The 22292-nt window shown below is 25.6% G+C and overlaps 1 protein-coding gene and 1 non-coding gene across 2 annotated transcripts in view; both read left to right on the top strand.

The window, feature by feature from the left end:
• Positions 1 to 13285, top strand: part of LOC111686287 (serine-rich adhesin for platelets-like) — a 27517-nt gene extending 14232 nt beyond the window's left edge. The window contains exons 3-7 of the mRNA XM_023448640.2: positions 9249 to 9625; positions 9892 to 9995; positions 10481 to 11416; positions 11483 to 11602; positions 13064 to 13285. Coding sequence (XP_023304408.2) covers positions 9249 to 9625; positions 9892 to 9995; positions 10481 to 11416; positions 11483 to 11602; positions 13064 to 13150 — 1624 coding nt within the window. The 3' untranslated portion in view covers positions 13151 to 13285. The remainder of the gene's footprint in view (positions 1 to 9248; positions 9626 to 9891; positions 9996 to 10480; positions 11417 to 11482; positions 11603 to 13063) is intronic.
• Positions 13286 to 20227: 6942 nt separating this feature from the next.
• On the top strand, positions 20228 to 20299 carry Trnaa-cgc. Its single transcript has one exon. It is a non-coding gene; the product is annotated as a tRNA-Ala (tRNA).
• Positions 20300 to 22292: the final 1993 nt, after the last annotated feature.

Here is a 22292-nt window from a genome sequence, read left to right as displayed (position 1 = left end):
ACTTACTTACTTACTTACTTACTTACTTACTTACTTACTTACTTACTTACTTACTTACATACTTACATACTTACTTACTTACTTACTTACTTACTTACTTACTTACTTCCTTACTTACTTCCTTACCTACTTACTTACTCACTCACTTACTTGCTTGCTTACTTACTTACTTACATACATACTTACTAACTTACTTACTTATTTACTTACTTACTTGCTTACTTACTTACCTACTTACTTACTTACTTACTTACTTACTTACTTACTTACTTACTTACTTACTTACTTACTTACTTACTTACTTACTTTCTTACTAAACTAATAACGCTGACAGCTTTCCGACAAGTACACTTAAGAAGTTTACGCTGACAGATTGTTGTTAAATCTTACAAAGTACACTTTAGAGGTTAAAATAACGTTTACGCTCGTTATTAACATTCAAATACATTCACAAAACGTTATAAGGGATCTATTAAGATATCTAAGTGATAACGAAATTGTTTATTCTGTGAAACATAATTGTTAAATATTTTTATAGTTTTCTTTATGAAAGAAAAATAAACTTACTTTATAAAGGATTTATTAAATTATCAGATTATTAAGGAAAATCTTTTTATAGTTAAATATAAATCTTTCACATTGATAAAGTGATTTAGAGGTTTTAGCATTATAACTGGAAATTTCTTTTTCCAGTTGTAATTAAATTACTTAAAGCACCAAACTTAAAAAGTAGAAAAAATGTCTTTAAAATTTAAAATGATTAAGCTTAATTAAAAAATTGTTTTATAGAGAGTTATACGTAGAATAAAATTAAGAATTCCTTTAATTCTTTAAGTTTTTAATGATTTTTAGACAAATTTTCTTAAATTTGATCTATTTTCTTAAAAAAGTAGTTTGGCGTTTAAATTTCCATTACATAGCAACACTTTGTATGATAATTGTTTGTATGGCAACCCCATACAACTACTCTCCCTATCAACAGTGCTGTCATATTAGCGTAAAATGTAAGGAAAATAAACAAACAATAACTATTTCCATAACTTTGCAAATTTTTGCAAAGAAAAATCTTAAGTTTTATTGAAATAAAGATTGTTTTGTATAAATTTCTTTATTTTTCAAAGTCTTTGTTCTATAATTTTAAAATTTATTTGTACAACTGATTATTTTTCTATTTTTTTAAAGATTAGTTACATTTTATTATTTGTCAAAGTAAATAAAGTATTAAACAACCATATTACCTTAGGGAGTCAAAAGGTAGTTTATAAATTTATACTTTAATAAAAAAACTATAATAAATTCTAATAAAAATGACTCATTGCTATATATTTATTATTATAGCAGGACTTATAACACTTTGAATGATTAATAGGTTTCAAAAAATAGAAAAAAAATAACGTTTAATAAATGAAACCGACACGCAAGTTAAATGGTCATTATTTAAACATATTGGTTTCTTTATCAAACTCCAATTAAAAATGTTCAATATTTTATTAATTAACATTTGAATTAATTTTTTTAATAGATTCCTATGTTTTATTTCAATGCAGTTTAATTTAAATTAATTTTTTTTCTTTTATTTATTTAAAAATTGTATTTTTTCTTACAAAATTAACCTAGTTTAAATAAAAGGCAACGCGTGCTTGTAAAATCAAAATTTGTTTAAGTAGCCAGCATTTAATAAATATTTAAACAAGTGTTTTTTGGAAAATTTAAACACATGTTTTAAATGTTTACTTCAGATATTTACATAAGATCCATTCTAAAACAAAAATGTCATTAATTTTGAATGAAAGGTGTTTAAACTACAAAACCTATTAATTATGTTATTTAATTGTACAAAATTTTATCAAATGTAAGACAAGAAACGTCTTACGTATAAATTAGTTAGGTCATGTTAAAAAACGCCAAAATTACCACACTGCACAGCTGATAGATAGATAGATAGATAGATAGATAGATAGATAGATAGATAGATAGATAGATAGATAGATATATAGATAGATAGGTAGATAGATAGATAGATAGATAGATAGATAGATAGATAGATAGATAGATAGATAGATAGATAGATAGATAGATAGATAGATAGATAGATAGATAGATAGATAGATAGATAGATAGATAGAAAGATAGATGGATAAATAGATAGAAATTTAATAAAAATTTTGAAAATTTTCCAAAATAGTTTTAAAAATTTTATAATTTAGATTAAGAATTTAATTTTATGTCTAAAAAATCCCTTTTTAATATTTTTTCTTTTTTGATTATTAACAGTATAACAGTTTTTCTTTAAAAAGTTAAGAGTATAACAGTTCTTTTTTTCTAAAAAAAAATCAGTAATAGTTTTATTTTTTAAAAAAAATTAAGCACAACAGTTTACAAAATTCAACAGAATTACAGTTTTTATTATAAACATCTCAATATAACAGTTTTTTATTATAGAAAATTTACAATATAACAGTTTATTTACAGTTTGTTTTTAAGAATATTTTCAGTACAATAGTTTTTAACAATTTATCAGTATAACAGTATTTTCTTCAAAAATTCGTAAAATAAATACGTACAGTATAACATCTTTTACATAAAATTCTGAGTATAACAGTTTGTTTCTTTAAAAATATTAAAATATAATAGTTTTTCTTTTCCAAAAAATATTCTTGACTAAAAACTGTTATACTGAGTTTTTAGTCAAGAATATTCTCAGTATAACAAAACGCAAAACTATAAGTATAACAGTTATTTCTTTGAAAAGATTCACAATATAAAAGTATTTATACAGAAAATGTTCTATATAACAGTTTTTACTTCAGAAGAATTCCCAGTATAACAGTTTTTCTAGAGAAAATTCTCATTATAACAGTTTTCTTGTTTAGTGTAATAGTTTTTTTTTTACAAAAAATTCTAATAGATTTTTCCTAAAAAAGCGCCTTCTATTATGGAAAATTCTCAGTATAACAGATTTTTCTTTGAAAAAAATTATATTTTAACAGGTTTTCTTGTAAAAGATTGCAAGTATAACAGTTTTCTACTAAAAATTTTATTGTATAACATTCTATAGAAATTTCTCAATATAACAGTTGTTTCTTTAGCAAAATCCTTGTCTAATACGTTTTTTCCTCCCCTTTTTAAAGGGTTAATCTATACAAAAAAATAAACTTTTTAGTAAAATTTATTTGATTTGTTGTTTTCCTCTCATTTCTCACGTATGCACATTTATTTCTATATTATTTTTATTTTACTTGTATTTATTTATGTAACCCCCCCCTTCCCACTCCTGCTGCCCCTATTATATTTACTTTTTCCACCGTAAATTTTGTGTTATTTTTGCGCCTTCTCCACACAAACCAAAAAAAAAATGGTTTTTGATAAGGCGACTGATAACACAACAAAATACTAATAAAAATACAAAAACAATAAAAACAAATTCAAACTAAACAACAGGAATACATTGTTTGCAGTAAAAACAAAAACAATTGTTGTATATTTTTACAAATTAAAGGCAGGGATGGAAGATACAAATGGATTCTTAAGAAAACACTTTTTTATAACGATTGTTACAGTGGCAACATCTTGTATGCTTTTACAACATAGGGCAACTCTCTCTACCACTGCCTGTTTATATTAAATGTTGACATTAGTGTTGCAGTTTTACAATTGTTAGTTTTACAGTTTTTGTAATTTCTTTTAAAGAAAAACTGTTAAAAACAATTCTATAAGAAAATTAGAATAATTAAAAGTTTTTTGTTTAATAAAATTTCTTACTGAAAATTTGTTTATAACACAATTTTCCATCTCTGTTTATAATATAATAAACACAAACAATTGAAGAAGCTTAACTGAGATACGTCGACAGAACAAAAAAAAGGCCAACGCTGACGCTGCTTTTAATAATAAAAACAAAATTTAGTTGGCGAGTAACTAGCATTTAAAACGGTTTACTGATATTATTAATAACAGATTAATAAACTAAAACGAAAAATATTTTAAAAACAAAAAAAAATTAGATGATTTAAAACGTAAAATTTTTATCAAAAAAATGAAAGCTTATATGAAAATTTAAAATTTTGCAAAATATATTTTCGAAATAAATAAATAAGAAAATCAAACAATTTACTAAATTTTTTAAGTTACAAAAAGCGTGGGTGTGTATCGACAGTCATTATTTAATTCGTGTGTGTGTTTTCTATACCTAAAGTTTATCTAACGTTTTAGTGACATGTCAAAATGGTTTATGATACTTTGACAACTTTAGTGGAAAGTGCTAAAAGTGTTTTTCAACCACGCAATGAAAACGATATAGCTTCATTTGAAAATTTCATTTTTAATAATTATATCACTGATATGGAAATGGATGAAGAAGATGAGGATATTGTGATCGAAGAAGAGGATCGTGTAGATGTTAACTTAAATTTATCAGCCATAAATAACAATTTTCATAGTTATCACAGACATGATACTAGTGAATTGTCCTTGAATGTGTCGTCAAATCAATGTAATAAATCGAACAATTCAAAAGCGAATAGTCGTCGTTCGAGTAATGAAAAGAAATATCAACGTATTTCTATGATAGAATTATCACCCATACAGTATGAGGAGTGTAAACGCTCAAATTTACATCGATTTAGTTCTATGCAGTAAGTAAATAAATTAATTTTAATTATAATTAAAATCAAATTAAAATCTTAAGTGTAAAATGGGCAAATCAATCAATGTTTATCTCATTAAATTCTAACGGTTTATAGAAAGTGTTGCAAAGAAGGAGTAATAATAAGCAATGTTGTCACTTGTCTGTCAGAGATGGAGAAAGTAGAGCTTGATGTAAAAAAAATGAAGCTGCCAGACTATGTTTAAAACCTAAAACGGAAATTTTGATGGAAAATAGTACAAATTGAACAAATCTTATTTTCGTTATAAAAACTGTTAGAATAGGAGTTTTCTTTATGAAAAAATCTTTGATTCTGAGAATTTTCTATGGGAAAAACTGTTATACAAAGAATTTTCTTTAGAAAACGCAATTATAATCAGTATTTTTTAAAGCTGTTATTGATTTCTATAGAAAAAACTGTATTACAGCGAATTTTGAGAAAAACGGAATGAAAAGTTAGAATTTATTCTAGAAAAAACTGTTATACATACATATGCAGAAAATTTTCTTTATAAGAAACTTTTATATCGAAATTTTTCTTTAGAAAAGGCTTATACTGAGATTTTTCTTAAAAAAACTGTTAAACGCAAACATTTTCTTTGAAAAAAACTATGTTATTGAGAATTTTCTTTAAAAAAAAACTCTTTTGCTGAAAATTTCTTAAAAAAAAATCTCTCATAACGAGATTTTTCTAGAAAAAAACTGTTATACAGAGAATTTTCAATAAACAAAACTATTAAACCTAAAATTTTCTTTATAAAAATCAATTATACAGAGTTTTCTCTAAAAAAAGTTGTTATACTGAGAGTTTTCTCTATAAACATTTGTTATACACAACTTTTTTCTCTAAAAAAAAACTGTTTTGAAGATTATTTTCTTGATAAAAAAACTGTTATACTGAGATATTTCTCTATAAAAACTGTTCTTTTTAAACATGTTTAATGATAAAGCTGTTGCAAGAGAACTTTCTGTTGAAATAAACTGTTATACAAAGAATTTTTTGTATTAAAAAACTGTTATACTGAGTATTTTTAATATAAATATAGTTTATACAAATATTTCTAAAGAAAAAACTATTTTACTCAGATTTTTCTCTAGAAAAAAACTGTTATACAAAGAATTTTTTTATTAAAAGCTGTTATACTGAGATTTTTTATATAAATATCTTTTATACAGAGTTTTCTATACAAAAAAAACTATTTTAATAAGATTTTTCTTTATAGAAAACTGTTATACAAAGTATTTTCTGTTATACAAACTGTTATACTGTGATTTTTCTCTAAAAAATACATATAAACAAAAAAAATTCCTTTGTAAAAAACTCTTTTGAAAGTTTTCTTTAGAAAAAACTGTTATACGGAGTATTTTGTTAATAAAAAACTATTATACTGAAAGTTTTCTTTATAAAAAATCTTTTATACAAAGTTTTCTCTTGAAAAAACTGTTATATAGATAATTTTCTGTAGACAAAAGAATTTTAGTGGAAAAAACTGTTTTACTGACAATTTTCTTTATAAAAATCGTTTATACAGAGTTGTCTCTATAAGAAAAAACTGTTATTCTAAGATTTTTCTCTAAGAAAAAACTGTTATATAAAGTATTTTCTTTAGAAAAAAGTTATTACACTGTGATTTTTCTCTAAAAAATACATATAAAAACAAAAAATTCTTTGGAAAAAACTCTTATACTGAAAATTTTCTTTTGAAGAAATTGTTATACAAAGAATTTTATTCGAAAAAACTGTTATACTTGAAATTTTCCTATAAAAATCGTTAATACAGAGTTTTTTCTAGAAAAACTGTTATAAATAGTATTTTCTTTAAAAAATGTTATAAATAGTATTTTCTTTAAAAAAAAACTGTTATAAATGTATTTTCCTTTAAAAAAACTTAGTTTTTTTTCTTTTGAAAAAACTCTTATACTAAGAATTTTCTTAAAAAAACTGTTAACTGATTTCTTTTGAAAAAAACTCTTATACTAAGAATTTTCTGTAAAAAAAAGCTGTTATATCATGATTTTTCAGAGAATTTTTGCCAAAGTAAACATTTATACGTAAATTTTTCTGTAAAAAACCCGTTATAATAAGGATTTTTTTATATAAAAAGAAAAATGCATTCAATATTGATTTTTCCTTAAAGTTATAGTACGATTTTAAATGACGCAATTTCAACCGCTTTTTTATTTTATCACTTTTTAATAATTATTATGTTAATAACAGTTTTAAACACCCTTTAGCACAGACATCATATGATCAATATAATTACATTTTTTAATTGCTTTCATTTACAAAATTTATCATTTTTTTTTAAACAATAAAATTACTTTTTAATTATCTAGCAATTTTTAAAACATCATTTTTTACATCTATTTGGTCGGCCATAAATGTTGGAAAATATAAATTTTATTACAAATTAACTATAGTTAAAGATAATGTTTAAAAAAGAGTAATTAAAACTAAAAATAAAGTGAATTTTTTACAATATTTAAAGAAAAAAGTCATTTAAATTAAAAGGTTTCCAACTGCCATGAAAATCAAGCGTTTTTTTAACATTAACTAAATAGGCAATACTGTTTTGTATTTAAATTCCTTTTCAACTAAGTGGCAACTTTGTAATTCAACTTATTGCCATTAATCCTGTTACTAGTTATCTCAGGGTTGGAAATATCTGTTTAATTTGATAAAGATTGTTAAAAATTATAAAATAATTTTGCAAATTGAGATTAAAATTTGCAATTATTAATAATTTTTAGCACTATTGATCTAAATTAGTATTTGTTGTCAAGTTTTTTTTGTTCATTAATGTTTTTATTAGCTTTTGTTCTTCATAATTTAGCAACAAATATAAGAACTAATTTACAAAAATTGTAAATTTTTTTCATTAGCTGTTTTGTTTATTGGAATATATAGAGATAAGATAGAAAATTTTACAAGCAATAAATAAAATAAAAATAATATTTATTGGAAAGAAAGAAATGTTTAGACACATTTATTATTCATGAAATAAATGCGTATTTAAAGCTTAAAAAGCAAAAATATGTGGAGTTGTCATAGAACCCAAAAATTGTCGGATTTAGAGAAACAAGCCGAGACGGCTCAAATCGATGGCGCCGTTAATATTTTGCAAGCCACGCGGTCGCTAGATCCTTTCGGTTTCAAAAGCTAAAGGTCGAAGTACACAACATGTGTTGAAGCCTACAACGCGACAACAGGCTTGTAACTCTAGTCGGAATTAGTTTTAAAAACGATTATGAAAATACATTGGTTACATGAAATCTTACATATGCCTTCAGTTTTTTGCTCTACAATGAATCGTATTAAAGATCGGATACAAAACTGATATGGAAATTCTAGAAAAGTTACAAATTAAAAAGAAAATTGCTAATTTTTATAAAAAATTCTAGGAAATTGAAAATTTTTTGTTTTTAATCAAATTCAAATTTTGTTTTAATACTCAGTTTTTTCTTTATTTAATAAATCCTACTTTATTTTATCTAAAAAAAACAAGCACGCCATAATTTCTTAAGCTTTTATCAATTGTTTAACAAGTTAAACGCAAAAATTACTGATAAGATTTTAAAAAGAATATTATAAATTTATAAACAAAATTTTATACTCTATGCAGTATTTATACAATTATTTACAATTTACCAAAAAAATACTATAAATATTTCTTATAAATAGAAAATTTACTTAGAAAACACGTGCTTTAGTTTGCCAAAAAAAAACAATGTTTATTTTATAATTTTGTTTACTTTGAAATTGTTTAAAAGTTTTCCTTTTTTTATTAATTATTTTATTTTAATCACGTTTTTTTATGATTTTCTTGCTGGAGAAATTAAGTCAGAGGTTTTTTTTATTAGATTTAATGTTATTAACTTATTTAACGCGCTATATTAGTTTATTTATGTCATTAAAATGTTATCTTACTTTCTGACCATTTTTTTTTAGGTCTACTTGAGTTTTTATTCTGATAATATGAGTCATATGAGTTTAATTCTAAAAAAAATCGATTAACAAAGTACTTTCTTGTCACAGGTGTTAATGACTTGCTAAAGTTTTACATTAGCTAACAATAAAATGAAATTTTTCTTTAAAACTTTATTAAACAGCTTTAGTTTTCTTATAATTTTGGAAGAAATCTAATATTTTTCTATATTTATCGTTTAATCTACTTTCTATCTAAACAAATAGTTTGAAATCTTTTGAATTAAACATTTAAATGATTGAATTTTATAAAATTTTATTATTTTTCTATAAAAATTTACTTAATTTAAATATTTATTACAATTTAGAGCTTTTTCTAACATAACGCAGTTGTCATCACTGCTGTATATGGTTAGTGAAAACGAATGACAGGATTAAAGGGAAATTTTGTTTATTTTGATGTTGCCATGTGTATTAAAGAGAAACATTTGTTTATTTCAATGTTGCCATATTGATATTAGTAAAAACCGTTAAATTTCCATATAATTTACTATTTTTTGTATTAAACTTAGAAGAAATTTATATTTTTAACTAATTAAAGGGAAATTTTCTTTATAAAAATCAAGATTTATATTTCTTACTTTTATTAAAATTTGTGTTTTTTTCTCCTCTTTCTAGATCCCTCAAACATAGTGCCACCTCACTTACTCCGCTACCCTCGCTAAATACCTCGGGAAGTTTGCGCAGCATTAGCCCTTCACGTCGTAGCGCCAGTAGTAGCAACAGCAGCAGCACGGCCAAGCATGAGCAATCGACAACAGCAGCAGCTGCCGCCGCCGCTGCTGCTGCTGTCAATGCTACTACATCAAATGGTTCCACCATCACGATGACAACATCTAGCAATATCGCAACAGCGACAGCAACACCAGCTTCCGCAGCGACCGCAACAACGCCCCCCGAAAAAGAGAAGAAACGCAAAGAGATCTCTAGCTCGCGTGTAAAAAAGTTCCATAGACATTTTGCTCAGGTGTCGAAAGATGAGAAATTAATAAACTGTAAGTGGGGAATTATTAAAAAGAAGAATAATACTTTGACTTTAGATTGAAGTTTCTTTTAAAATAGACTTTTAGACTAGACTATAGTTTAGACTTTTGTCCAGACTTTACACTAAACTATTGTCCCAACTATAGACTTTTCTATAGTCTAAACTATTGGCAAGACTATTGACTAGGCTGTAGACTCGACTAAAGTCCAGATTATTATATTGACTATTGTTCACACTTAGACTAATTTGTATTACGAATTTTACTCTTTGTTTTAGATTTTTCCTGTGCTCTAGTCAGTGATATTTTACTGCAAGGACATCTTTATATAACAGATCAACATTTTGCATTTTACTCAAATGTTTTTGGTTATGTTACTAAGGTATGCTTAAACATTAACTTTAAACCTTATAAAACTTTCTAAATTCAGAATAGCAAACAAAAGTTTAAAATTTTTGTTTAACATCTATTAGATTTCATATAAATCCTCTACATTCCTTTTAAAAACATAATTTACTTCATATTTTTCACTTAAAATTTTGAGAAAATAAAATTTTTTTATATCTGGAAAGATTTTTTTCTCTGAGTGTATGATTTCTATTGATTTATCATTGTTGTCTTAAATGAAAGTATGGCAGCGCTTTAAATAATGTTACTTTTGGTTGAGAGGATTTTTGTGTTCTCTTTTGATGTTTTCTTAAAAGCAACAGAGTTGCCGTATAGATTTTTTAAGTTTAAGCGAAATTTAAAGCAAAAAATGGTTAAATTAAATAAATATATTATATTAATTAAATTTTGTTAAGAAGTAACTTTAAAATATCAACGAATCTAATTTCTTACCTTCAATTCTCTCCCCTCCCCCAACAGGTTGTTATACCCACTTCCTCCGTTACAAAAATCTCCAAAGAGAAAACCGCTAAAATAATACCAAATGCTGTGGGCGTGGCCACCGCCGATGAACGTCATGTTTTTGGTAGTTTCATAAGTCGTGAGGCGGCCTTTCGCCTCATGTGCAGTGTTTGTCCGCCCTTGGGTGTACCCGAAATATTACCCAAAGATCCGGCTAGCATTGAAATCTCTGAAGAATACTCAATTGAAGATGATAGCAGCTGTTCAATAAGTGGCAATGAAAGTCCCGCCCAAATAACAGAACTACAGCAGGCCAATGGTGGCGGTAAACTGTTACAAACTAACGAGACAACTAGTCAAACGTTACTGCGACGTTCGGTAGCCAGTTCGAATTTAAGTATTGCCGATTTAACTAGACACTCAGACATTCCTATAAATGCCAAATCTACGCTAACAGCAAATACAGCTTCCACCAGATGCTCAGCTCCACCAGCAACGGGAGAACATTATAATAATAATGCCTCCAATGGTGGTGGTGCTGTTAATTTAATTGGTCTCAAAACTGTTTTACAACAACAACAACCCGCCCTTAAACCTACACCCGATAGTGGTGAGGTTTATACTAATAAACTAACTATTATAGCAGGCTGTGCTTCCTCGACCACATCGGCCACTTCCACGCCCACACCATCTACATCTTCATCGCCCACCACGGTAATGAATTCATCTGTCTTATCGCCAGCTCGTACTAAAGCTAAACGCGTTTTAAATACATTCACTAGTGTTAGTCGGAAACTATTGAAACATGTTAAATTTCCCACTGAAATACATGTGGTTTATTTGGGCGTTTTGCTCACATTACTATTAGCATTATTTTCCATATTCCTATTGTATCGGATATTAGATATAGAAGCTAAAACTAGCGGTTATCGATCTCCTGTAGAATTTAATTGGGTAAGTTATAAATTTGCTTTAAAAGTTTATAAAAATTTCTTTAAATTAAATTCTTGATTTTAATAGCGTTCTGGCAATGATGATGATATATTTACCGAAGCTTTACGCTTTCAAAAGCAATTACAACTTAAAAGTACTGAAGAAGCTCAGAATATACTTAAAACGAATTTAGAACAAATTGCCAAGGTAAGCAGTTAGAGAAATTTTATAAAAAACTATATTGGTTTAAAAATCTTTAATATTTTTTATAAGAATTTTCATTTTTTTTAACAATTTGTTTAATATTTTGTTTGCAAATATTTAGCTTTTGTTATATTTTGCAAACAAATCTTATCTATTTTCTTGTTTATTTGACATTTAAATGGGGATTAAGACATTGTTTATATATTAGAAATAATAATATTTGTTTAACTTATCAGTCAATATGATTTTTTGCTAAGAATAGCAAAATGTTATTGTTTTATTAGATTATTATGACAGGTCAAGTGATATTTTATAAATTTAAAAAATTTATTTAATTTTCTCTATAAATTTCCTTTTCCCTGCTTTTTTCCTTTATTTTTATAAAATTTATGCTTTAAATTACTTTAAACTCCCATTTCCTGATTTTTCTTGTTTATTTACACATTATTGCAAAAGCAACATAATATCTAAATCTGGCAGCACTATAACAATTGTCCTGTTATTTATTGATAGTATTTTGTTGTCTGGCTGCTTTTTTTTTTTGTTTTGATCTCTCCCTTTCGTTAACGGTATTTAGCAGTGTTGCTATATTAGCGTTATTGTATTTCATAATTGAAGGTGTAAAGTTAATGCAGCGTTCTCTCTTTAAAGCAAAATTAGAGTTTTAAGCTGAAAAAAGCTTGAATTGCGAATTTGTCGTAGAAAATTTCGAATTTTATAAGAAAATTTAGTTTTTTATTTATTAGATTTTTTATAAATTTGGTCAGATCTGACTACATTGTAAAAAAACAACCGTATTTATATATATTTAGTTTTTTAACTTAACTTTTTATAAAATAAACTAAAGAAAATAGATTTTTATTCTAAATTAAGATAAATTTTATAGAAAATTTAGTTTTTAATAGAGATTTTGTTAAAATTTTTTAATTAATTTTGCTTTTAAGGAAAATTTCATATTTTTTAAAGAAAACTTGCTTTTAACTATAAAAATCTTAACTCACGTGATATATATTTAATTAAATTGTTGAAAAAAAAAACTCTTTAAAATTTATGAAAACACTTAAATTCAATTGCAATTACTTAAATTAATATCATAGGGCTGATGTTTCCCATTTCAAAGAAAAGTACTTTGTAATTAAGGCAAAATATTATCAATCATATGATATCAATATAAATAGATACTAGACAAATGATAACAAAGCTTAAGTTTTTAAATAAATATCAAAAGTTTTATGATAAAATTACTTATAGGAGTTTCCCAATGAAAATGGCTCTACATGAATCACCCTGAAAAAAACAACGAAATATAACTAGGGGGCCTAAAATATATAATAATTAAGTGTCATAATAGAGGATCATAAAGCAATTTAGGAAATACCCCAACAAACATGACTAATAAATAAAATACTTTTACAATTAAAATGACAAATTTTGTTTGCTTCTTCTTCTTTTTTCTCATGATAGGTACGCCGCAGTTTAGAAACCTTATCGATGTTAATCCATGACCGTAGCTCATCGTTTGTTTCTACCCATAACGATGATAGTGACTGAACTTATTATTATTATTATATTTAACGAGAATTAAGTAATTTAAAAAAATTTCAACTAATTTTTTTCTTTACAATTAAGTTAGTAAAATTTATATGTTTTTGTCTTATTAGCAAAATCATTTAACTTAACATTTATTTTAAAGCAATTTATATGAATTTGTCACTTAAATAATATATATATTATAGCATTTTTTAATTATTTTTTAAAAAAATAATTTCAAAAACATGGAATTTTGTTTGTAAAAAAAATATTTCTTGCTTTAAGTTTAATTAAATTAAGTTTTTCTATTTTTAAATCTAGTTTTAGTTTAATTATTATTAGTAAAAAAAAACAAACTGAATATTTATTAAAAAAAAACACAAACATTTCCAAGTAAAACAAAATTGAAACTTTGAAATTAAGTACGCAACCAGCAAAAAAAACTATAAATGTAATTAAGTTATTTATATCCATATAAACAACAGAAAAGAAATAAATTATGAATGCAGAATTATAAAAAAATAAACGCTTAAATATAATTATGAAACAAAAATTTTACAAAAAAAATTTAATTTTTTTAAAAGGGCTTTTAAAAAACGCTTAAAAATAGTTAAAAATTTTAACAGAAAGCTTATATTAATGGGGAAAATAATAAACAATTAGAAAAGAAAACATTTTAATTAAATAAACTTAAATTATTTTAGCTAATTTTTAACAAAAAATCAAAAATAAGTAAAGGAAAACTTAACTTTTCCTTATTTAAAAGATTTTTAATAAATTTTTTAACTAAATATTTACACAAAAAACAAAAGTTTTCTTAGTTCGCTAAATTTTTATTAAAAATCTTCTGATATTAAACAAAATATTGCAAATAACTAAAGGAAAAAACCTAAAATTTACTTATTTAGAAGATTTTTAATAAAAACCACAAGATTTCCATGCAAAATAACAAGAATTATAAAAATTCCTTTAATTTGCATATATTTACTAAATTTCATTAATTACTAACTCCCAGCTCTACGATAGTTAACAGCAGTCAATTAGTACTCTCCAACTCTGCAATAAAACACTTGCATATAGAGCGAAAGTTCAAACAAAGGGAAAACAATAATAAATTTGCACGTTTTAAACAAAATGTAATAGAATTTTGCAAAAAAGTGTTTAATTTTAATAAAATATCAAAAGAATTAAAACATTTTATTAAAAAAAAAACTTTGTGGAAAACTAAGAAAAACTTAAAATGCAGGGAGTAAAAAGCAGTTAAAACTTTTAAAACAGCCGTAGCACAGCATAAGCTGTTGCTAAATACAACAAGTGTGTGTAAGAAGAAGAAAAGGTGCTAACAAACTAAACAATTTCCAATAAAAACAGTTAAATTATAAAAATTGCAGTGTTTAAATATTAAATTTTTGTTAAAATAACATTTTTTATGGTGAATTCTACAAAAAGTTATACAAATTCATAAATTTCATATTCTTCGACAATAAAAGAAAAAATGTAAACAACAGCCAGCTCTGCCTACAGCAAGCAGACACACAAACAGTAATACAACAGAAAACATATATTTTTAATATTTTATATAAAGAAAACTTCTAAATTGTAGTAATTCTAGGATTTTTAATTAAATTTCAGCTAAAATAATAATAATTAAAGTTCTTTATTAACAACAAGAATAATAAACTAATTTAATATATCATTCCTGACAGCAACCAACTCTGCTTTAAAACAAGCAGAGAGACAAACAGCAAACTAGATATACAAAAAAAATAAAATTTGTTTAATATTTAACAAAAGCAATTAACAATTGTGGTAATTACAAGTTTTTTATAAAATTTCTGGTAAAATAATTAAATTTTTATATAATAACAAGTTAAATTTGCTTCAATTAGTTATTGATAACTAACTCCCAGTTCTGTGGGTGCAAAAAACGTAAACAAACCAGAGTTAAAAGAAATAATCGAATTTTTACACAATATTTGGCAAATTTGAATAATCTCTGTAAAGATTTAATAATTTTTAATTAAAAGAACAAAAAATTAAATAAATAACAAATAAATTAAATGAATTTATTCTTCAAGAACTTCTTGTGTCAAGATAGAACAAAAGTTAAAATAACAACAAATTTTAATTAGAATTTTCTGCGAATCCAAACTAAACATGTGTTTGTTTAATAAATTTTAGTGAAAAGTGAATAATTTCAATAAACATTTATAAATTAACATTGTTTTATATATAAAAAATACATTTTTAGTAAAAATATAGTTTAATGAAAGAAACATCCCACAATCGCCGGCTGAAGATAGCTGCCCCCTATAAAGTGAGGTTAGATTTTAAAGAAATGTTCACAATTTGGTAAGAAAAATACTTGCAGGCGATATTTTTACAGGGTATCATTAGCATTTAATAGTATTGCTATATATTTTGATCGTTTGGAAGACGTTCTTGTGATTGTCGAAAGTACTAGACAAGAAATATCATTAGATCCTAGTACTAGACTAGGTACTTGCAAGAAATATCATTAGATCCTCTTTAATGGCTGACATCACAGTCAATACCCAGCAGTTCGAGAAAGAGTCAATGCATACGAAAAAGACAGTAATTTCCATTAATAGTTAACCACCTGGATGATCGTAATTCGTATGTTTTGGGTCATTCGTCACGAATGTACCCTTTGGACAGTCGTCACTTAAGTGTCTCCTTTGTAAGCGGGAGCGGAGACCGTCGTCTCTTTACTGTCTCTTTGTAGGGTGAAGAGTGACGATTGACTTCCTCGTAGGACAAGCCCATGTTAAAATAGTTGGTCACCTGGGTAGTCAGGTGGCTAGGGGACAACACAAGTGATAGGTTAAGTGGTCAGTTCGTTACTATCCCGTCGAACTGCTGGGTAGGGATAATTGTGAGAAATCTCATTAGATTCTCTTTAAAGGCTGACACCACAGACTCTTTGAAACAGACTAGAACTTGAAAGTGTGGCTTGAAAACCTCTTTAAATGGCTATCTGTCTATTTCTATCATTTGCGGGTGAATCTGATGAAGTTTCCTATTCCTTGTGACTACAACCACAGATACAAGAAGATGAACTAGAATAAAGGAAATTTTTAAGTAATACAAGTAGTGTGCCAAAGAAAAATTGTATTGAAAGAGAAAAAAAAATGAAGAAAAAGTGAATCAAAAAGAAAAAATTTTAATTTAGAAAAGTAAAAAAATTATTAGTTGAAAAAAAGTAAAATAAGCTGGGACCTTAGTGCAATATTGTTAAAAACTTAGAAAATTAAGCTGCAAATTACAGCAATTGTAAGTGATGGAAGAAAAATTTAATTTAAAGTAAAATACCCTATTAAAAGGTTGCTAATTTAGTGAAGGATAACATATATTTAAAAAAAATTCTTTAGAGATTTTGTTAAAGAAAATTAATGCAGCAAACTATTCCCATTAGAATATTGTATAGTTGATCATAAAACGATATTCGTTAAGTCACCAAACTTGGGTTTATATTAGGTTTATTTATTCTTTGAACAATGTTACAAATGTTTGAATTCTTTTTACACTTAGAATTAAATTTAATGGAACTATAATTGAAGCTAAAGGTTTCAATTATTATGTGCGGATAATTTGGATGTTCCGGCAGCTGTTTTTCCTAAAAATAATAAAAAATCAAATCGGTTTTATTAAAAAATACAAATTTTTCTTTTTATTTTGAAAGGAATTTGTGGACATGATTTAAATTATTAATAAAATATAAAAAATCGGTTTTTTAGTTAAATATATAAAACATAAATTATAATTAATTTATTTATTTACATAATTATTCATTATTCATTAAGATTTTTATAATAAAATTAAAAGTAAAACAACTTATTTAAAAAATTATTAATTTTATTTGAATTATCAATTTAAAAGAAAAATCTTTAATAATTTTTGTAAAACATCAATGTTAATTATTTGCTTTATAGCTTCTTTATTAATTTACTAAAAAAAGTCCAACCCAACCCTGTGATATATTTTCATTTAAACTTTATTAATAAATAATGAAAAAATTAAATACAATTTCTTTTTTTAAAAACAAATTTTTGTAATTTTTAAAATACTCCCTTTTAATTGATAAATATTTATAAAAAAATTCTTAAACTTTTCTTTTAATATTTTAAAAAATATTCAAATATTTTGTTTATATTTTCTTTTTTTGCTTTAAAATTTTCGCAAAATCTCCAATTTAAAATTGTTTTAAATTAATAACTTTATTAAGTAATAATATAACATAATTTTCTTTTCAAAACAACTTTTTATAATTTAGCAACTGATTTAACAAAAAAAAAAAAAAAATCACTATTTGAAAAGACCCTTTAAAATTGTCATAATTATATATAAAAAAACAAATTATCTGCTTAAAATTATATGTAATCTGCCTAATGTAATCAAACTATCATCTAAAAATTTCAATATTCATTATTGGCTATACAATTAATACAATTAAAATTTCAAAAAACAAATGCTTCAATTATTATATTAAAACTAAATAAAAATGCGTTTTTACATACATAATTAAATAAATTATATAGTACATTTTAAGGCATTTAGTCATATAGTCATATACATCTATTGATTGATAACTTATATATTATTATATAAACAAATCTTGTAGACAAGCCTAAAGTAGTTTTTAAAAGAAAAAAACCTTCATATTAAAAATTGTAAGAAAGTCGATAATACTTTCATTTAAATTGAAAAAAAAACATTAAATAAATAAAAAACATTATTATATATAATGTCGAAAGAATTACATATAAATTTAAATAAAAAACTGTTTTTTTTGTATTATTAATAAACTATAAGAAAAAACTATGTAAGTATTATTCTACAGTTTAAGGATGGATGGATGGATGGCGAAAATTCTCTAACCGTCTTCATTTCTGCCCCAAAACATAGCTGTTAGCATTTTATTTATAATGGGGAAAGTATACTCTCATACCGCATTCAAAATCATAAAGATCATTTGGTTTATATTACATATTATTTGATATTTGTCCATAGTTTGGTCAGGGGACTAGTCATAGAAGTTCATTTAGCCAATAAATTAACTGATTCCTTGAAATTTGTAAATTGCATTCATAACACGTTCAAGATCCTACAGAGCAATGAATTTACCGATAGATTAGTTAATAGACTAGTCAAACATGTGCATTTAGTCAATAAATTGGTCCATACACTAGATAATCCTCATCCCTGAACAATTACATACTTTTTATATCAAAAGATTGCCGAAATACAGTCATAACCCTTTCAAATTCATGCAGATCAACATATTTTCCCATAGATTAGTTAATAGACTAGTCAAACATGTTCTTTTAGTCCATAAATTGGCCCATGCATTAGATAATCCTCTTCCCTGAACAATTACATACTTTTTATATCAAAATATTCCCGAAATACAGTCATAATCCTTTCAAATTCATGCAGATTAACGTATTTGCATATAGTTAAGTTAGTAGAATAGTTAAACATGTTTATTTAGTCCATGGATTGACTAATAGCTTAGTAGGTTCTCTTCCCTGAACAATTACATACTTTTAATATCAAAATATCCCCTGAAATTTGTAAATTGCAGTCATAACTCTTTTAAAATCATACAAATCAACGTAATTACCCATTGACATGTTCATTTAGTCCATGGATTGGCTATAGACTAGTTATTCCTCTTCCCTGAACAATTACATACTTTTAAACTAGTCAAAAACGTTCATTTATTCCATGGATTGGCTTATAGACCAGTAAATCCTTTTCCCTGAACAATTACATACTTTTTATATCAAAGGATCCGCGAAATACAGTCTTAAAATCATACAGATTAACATAATTACCCATTGACATGTTCATTTAGTCCATGAATGGGCTTATAGACTAGTTATTCCTCTTCCCTGAACTTTTAAACTAGTCAAAAACGTTCATTTAGTCCATGGATTGGCTTATAGACCAGTAAATCCTTTTCCCTGAACAATTACATACATTTTTTGACCATAGATTAGTCAGTAGACAAGTTAAACATGTTTAGATTGGCCCATAGACTAGATAGTGATGCTTTACTAGTCGATTTAGAGTTGTTTATGCTCTATAGAATGGATTAGACACGATTAGAGGCCAAATACTAATCATGGCACAAGACGTTAAATCTATTGCCAAATTGTCAAAAAAAGTTCACAACAGACTCCTAGGGTGCCTATTTCCATGGATTTAACAAAAAAAATATAAATGGGAAAGGCAAAAAAGAGAATTTTGCTTTTTTTAACTTTTTTGTTTTGTTGTTAGTCAACACTAAATGCTGCTGTGTGCTCAGGAGTTGCTGCTGTGTTGTGTTGGTTGCTCGTCAACTCAACTGATTTTGTATGTAGCGTGTTCTTCCTTGGGGATTTTATTTTGATTTGGCGTTGCTGCGATGATTGATTTGTTGTGACGAGTATTCGGAGTATTCCTTCCTTGTTCTGTGGAGAAGGGTGGTGGTGGTTGTTGGATGTTCGGGGGTGGTGGGTCTAGTACAATCTTTCCTCTGCTGCATAGTTGTTTGCTTTGTTACACTGTGTAGGCGGATGCGGATTTTTGATGGTGGGTGGTGGGGTTGGTTGGTAATTTTTTTCCTTTCTTGTGTGTGTTTGCTTTTGCTTGCTGGTCGTGTCTTCGTCTTTTTTTGCATTTTATTTCTTACTTATATTTAACTAACATTTTGAATTTTTAATGTATTTTTATTATTACTATTATTATTTGTAATTGTTCTCTCTTACCTTAACATTTTCACTTGCTTCCCCTTCCCATTCACGCGCACGTTCTCCCATCCACACAGCACCCTCTCCTCTCTCTGCTAATATACTCCATTCATATTCTACACTGCCACTGCTTGTTTTCTAGTACAACATCAGACGTTGTATTTATACAAACTTTATGTGAAAAAAGAATATGGGAATTACTAAAAGCGGCCGGTTTTTCATGTAGTGTAAGCACGACCCACTCAAATGTTCTAAGGTTGTGTTCTTTGCTAATACCTATACTTTGTATGGTGCTGCCACTAGTATAAAAAGAAAACACACATTTGACAGCAAATAATAATGTGGGGATGTAGCTCAGTGGTAGAGCGCTCGCTTCGCATGTGAGAAGTCCCGGGTTCAAACCCCGGCATCTCCAAGAGGTGTGTTAATGAAAATGCAATGTTTTTTATTTTTTTTTTTTATAAATAATTTTTTTTATTTTTTTTTTTTTTGTAAAATAACGTTTATATTTGATAAATATGGTTACAAATTGTTTAAAGAGATAAATAAATAAAGAAAAATTATTGAATAATTTTATTAAATAACAAAATGAATAGTGTTTATAATTGCTGGAAAATTATGAACATTAAGAGGTGTAAGTTGGGCTTATATTCCAGACACTTTTGGACACGAAATGCGATTTTTTTTATTATTTTTAAGAAATTTTAACGGGTACTCGTGTAAAATGGTTACTATTTAGAAATTTTAATGGGTACTCGTTTAAAATTCAATTTAAATGACGATTTTATTAAAGATTTCATAATGGTTTTCAAGTTTAAATGAAATTACATGATTTTTGACAAGTAACCATTCAATTAGTAACCGATTACTTTTCTCTAATTGTCGCAAAAAATTAGAAAAGAATATGGACATGGTGTATAAATGTGAAATGAAACAATTTTATGTAAAAATTTTATAACAAAAATGGTTACTTTTGAGAACTTTTAACAGGTACTCGTGAAAAATGGTTACTTTTTAGAAAGTTTAACGAGTACTCGTTTAAAATTCAATTTAAATGACGATTTTATTAAAGATTTCATTATGGTTTTTCAAATTTTAATGAAATTACATGATTTTTGATAAGTAACCATTCAATTTGTAACCGGTTACTTTTCTCTAATTGTCGCAAAAAGTTAGAAATGTGTATGGACTTGGTGTATAAAAGTAAAATGAAAAAATTTTATGTAAAAATTTTATTATAAAAATGGTTACTTTTAGAAATTTTAATGAGTACTATTGTAAAATGGTTACTTTTTAGAAATTTTAATGGGTACTCGTTTAAAATGTCATAGTGATTAGAATTGAAATTTATTAAAATTTTTTGTTAAAAAATTGAAAGAAAACCGATTACTTTAAGCGGTTATGGACCGGTTATTGACGGTTACTTTTCCTCAATAGAAAAAATATGTTAAGAAAAAGTATGTCACAGTGATTGGAAGTGAAATTTATTAAAATTTTGGTTAAAAACTTGTAAGAAAAGCGGTTATGGACCGGTTATTGATGGTTACTTTTTCTTAATAGATAAAAACTGTTAGAAAAGTGTATGTCATAGTGATTGGAAGTGAAATTTATTAAAATTTTGCTTAAAAACTTGTAAGAAAAGTGGTTATTTTTAGCGGTTATTGACCGGTTACTGATGGTTACTTTTTCTTAATAGAGAAAAACTGCTAGAAAAAAGTATTTCATAGTGATTGGAAGTGAAATTTATAAAATTTTTTGTTAAAAATTTGTAAGAAAAGCGGTTACTTTTAGCGGTTATCGACCGGTTATTGATGGTTACTTTTTCTTAATAGAGAAAAACTGTTAGAGAAGAGTATTTCATAGTGATTTGAAGTGAAATTTATAAAATTATTTGTTAAAAATTTGTAAGAAAAGCGGTTACTTTTAGCGGTTATCGACCGGTTATTGATGGTTACTTTTTCTTAATAGAGAAAAACTAGTAGAAAAAAGTGTAAACTAGTGATAAGAAGTGAAATTAATGAAATTTTCTTTAATCGGTTTTTAATAAAAAGTGGTTACTTTTAGGACATTTTAACGGTTACTTGTGTAAAATTTAATTTGAATGACGATTTCATAAGACATTTCATAATAGTTTTTTTTCATTTTAACTAAAATTACATGATTTTTGTTGAGTAACCATTTAAATTGTAACCGGTTACTTTTCTTTAATTTTCAGAAAATTTACAAAAACTGTGTGGAAATGTTATTATAATGGAATTTTATTTAAAAATTTATAAAAATTTTATCAAAATTTTTATAAATTCAAGAAAATTTAAGCGGTTACTCGTGTGAAATTTGATTTTTTTTGAAATAATATTAATAAATATTTTATTAAGGTTTAAAATAACATAGTTTTTGTTAAGTAACGA

The sequence above is a fragment of the Lucilia cuprina genome, chromosome 3, assembly GCF_022045245.1.
Source record: "Lucilia cuprina isolate Lc7/37 chromosome 3, ASM2204524v1, whole genome shotgun sequence".
NCBI classification, from domain to species: Eukaryota; Metazoa; Arthropoda; class Insecta; order Diptera; family Calliphoridae; genus Lucilia; species Lucilia cuprina.
Note: the sequence above shows the minus strand (reverse complement) of the source record. Positions and strands in the feature narration are given on the sequence as shown.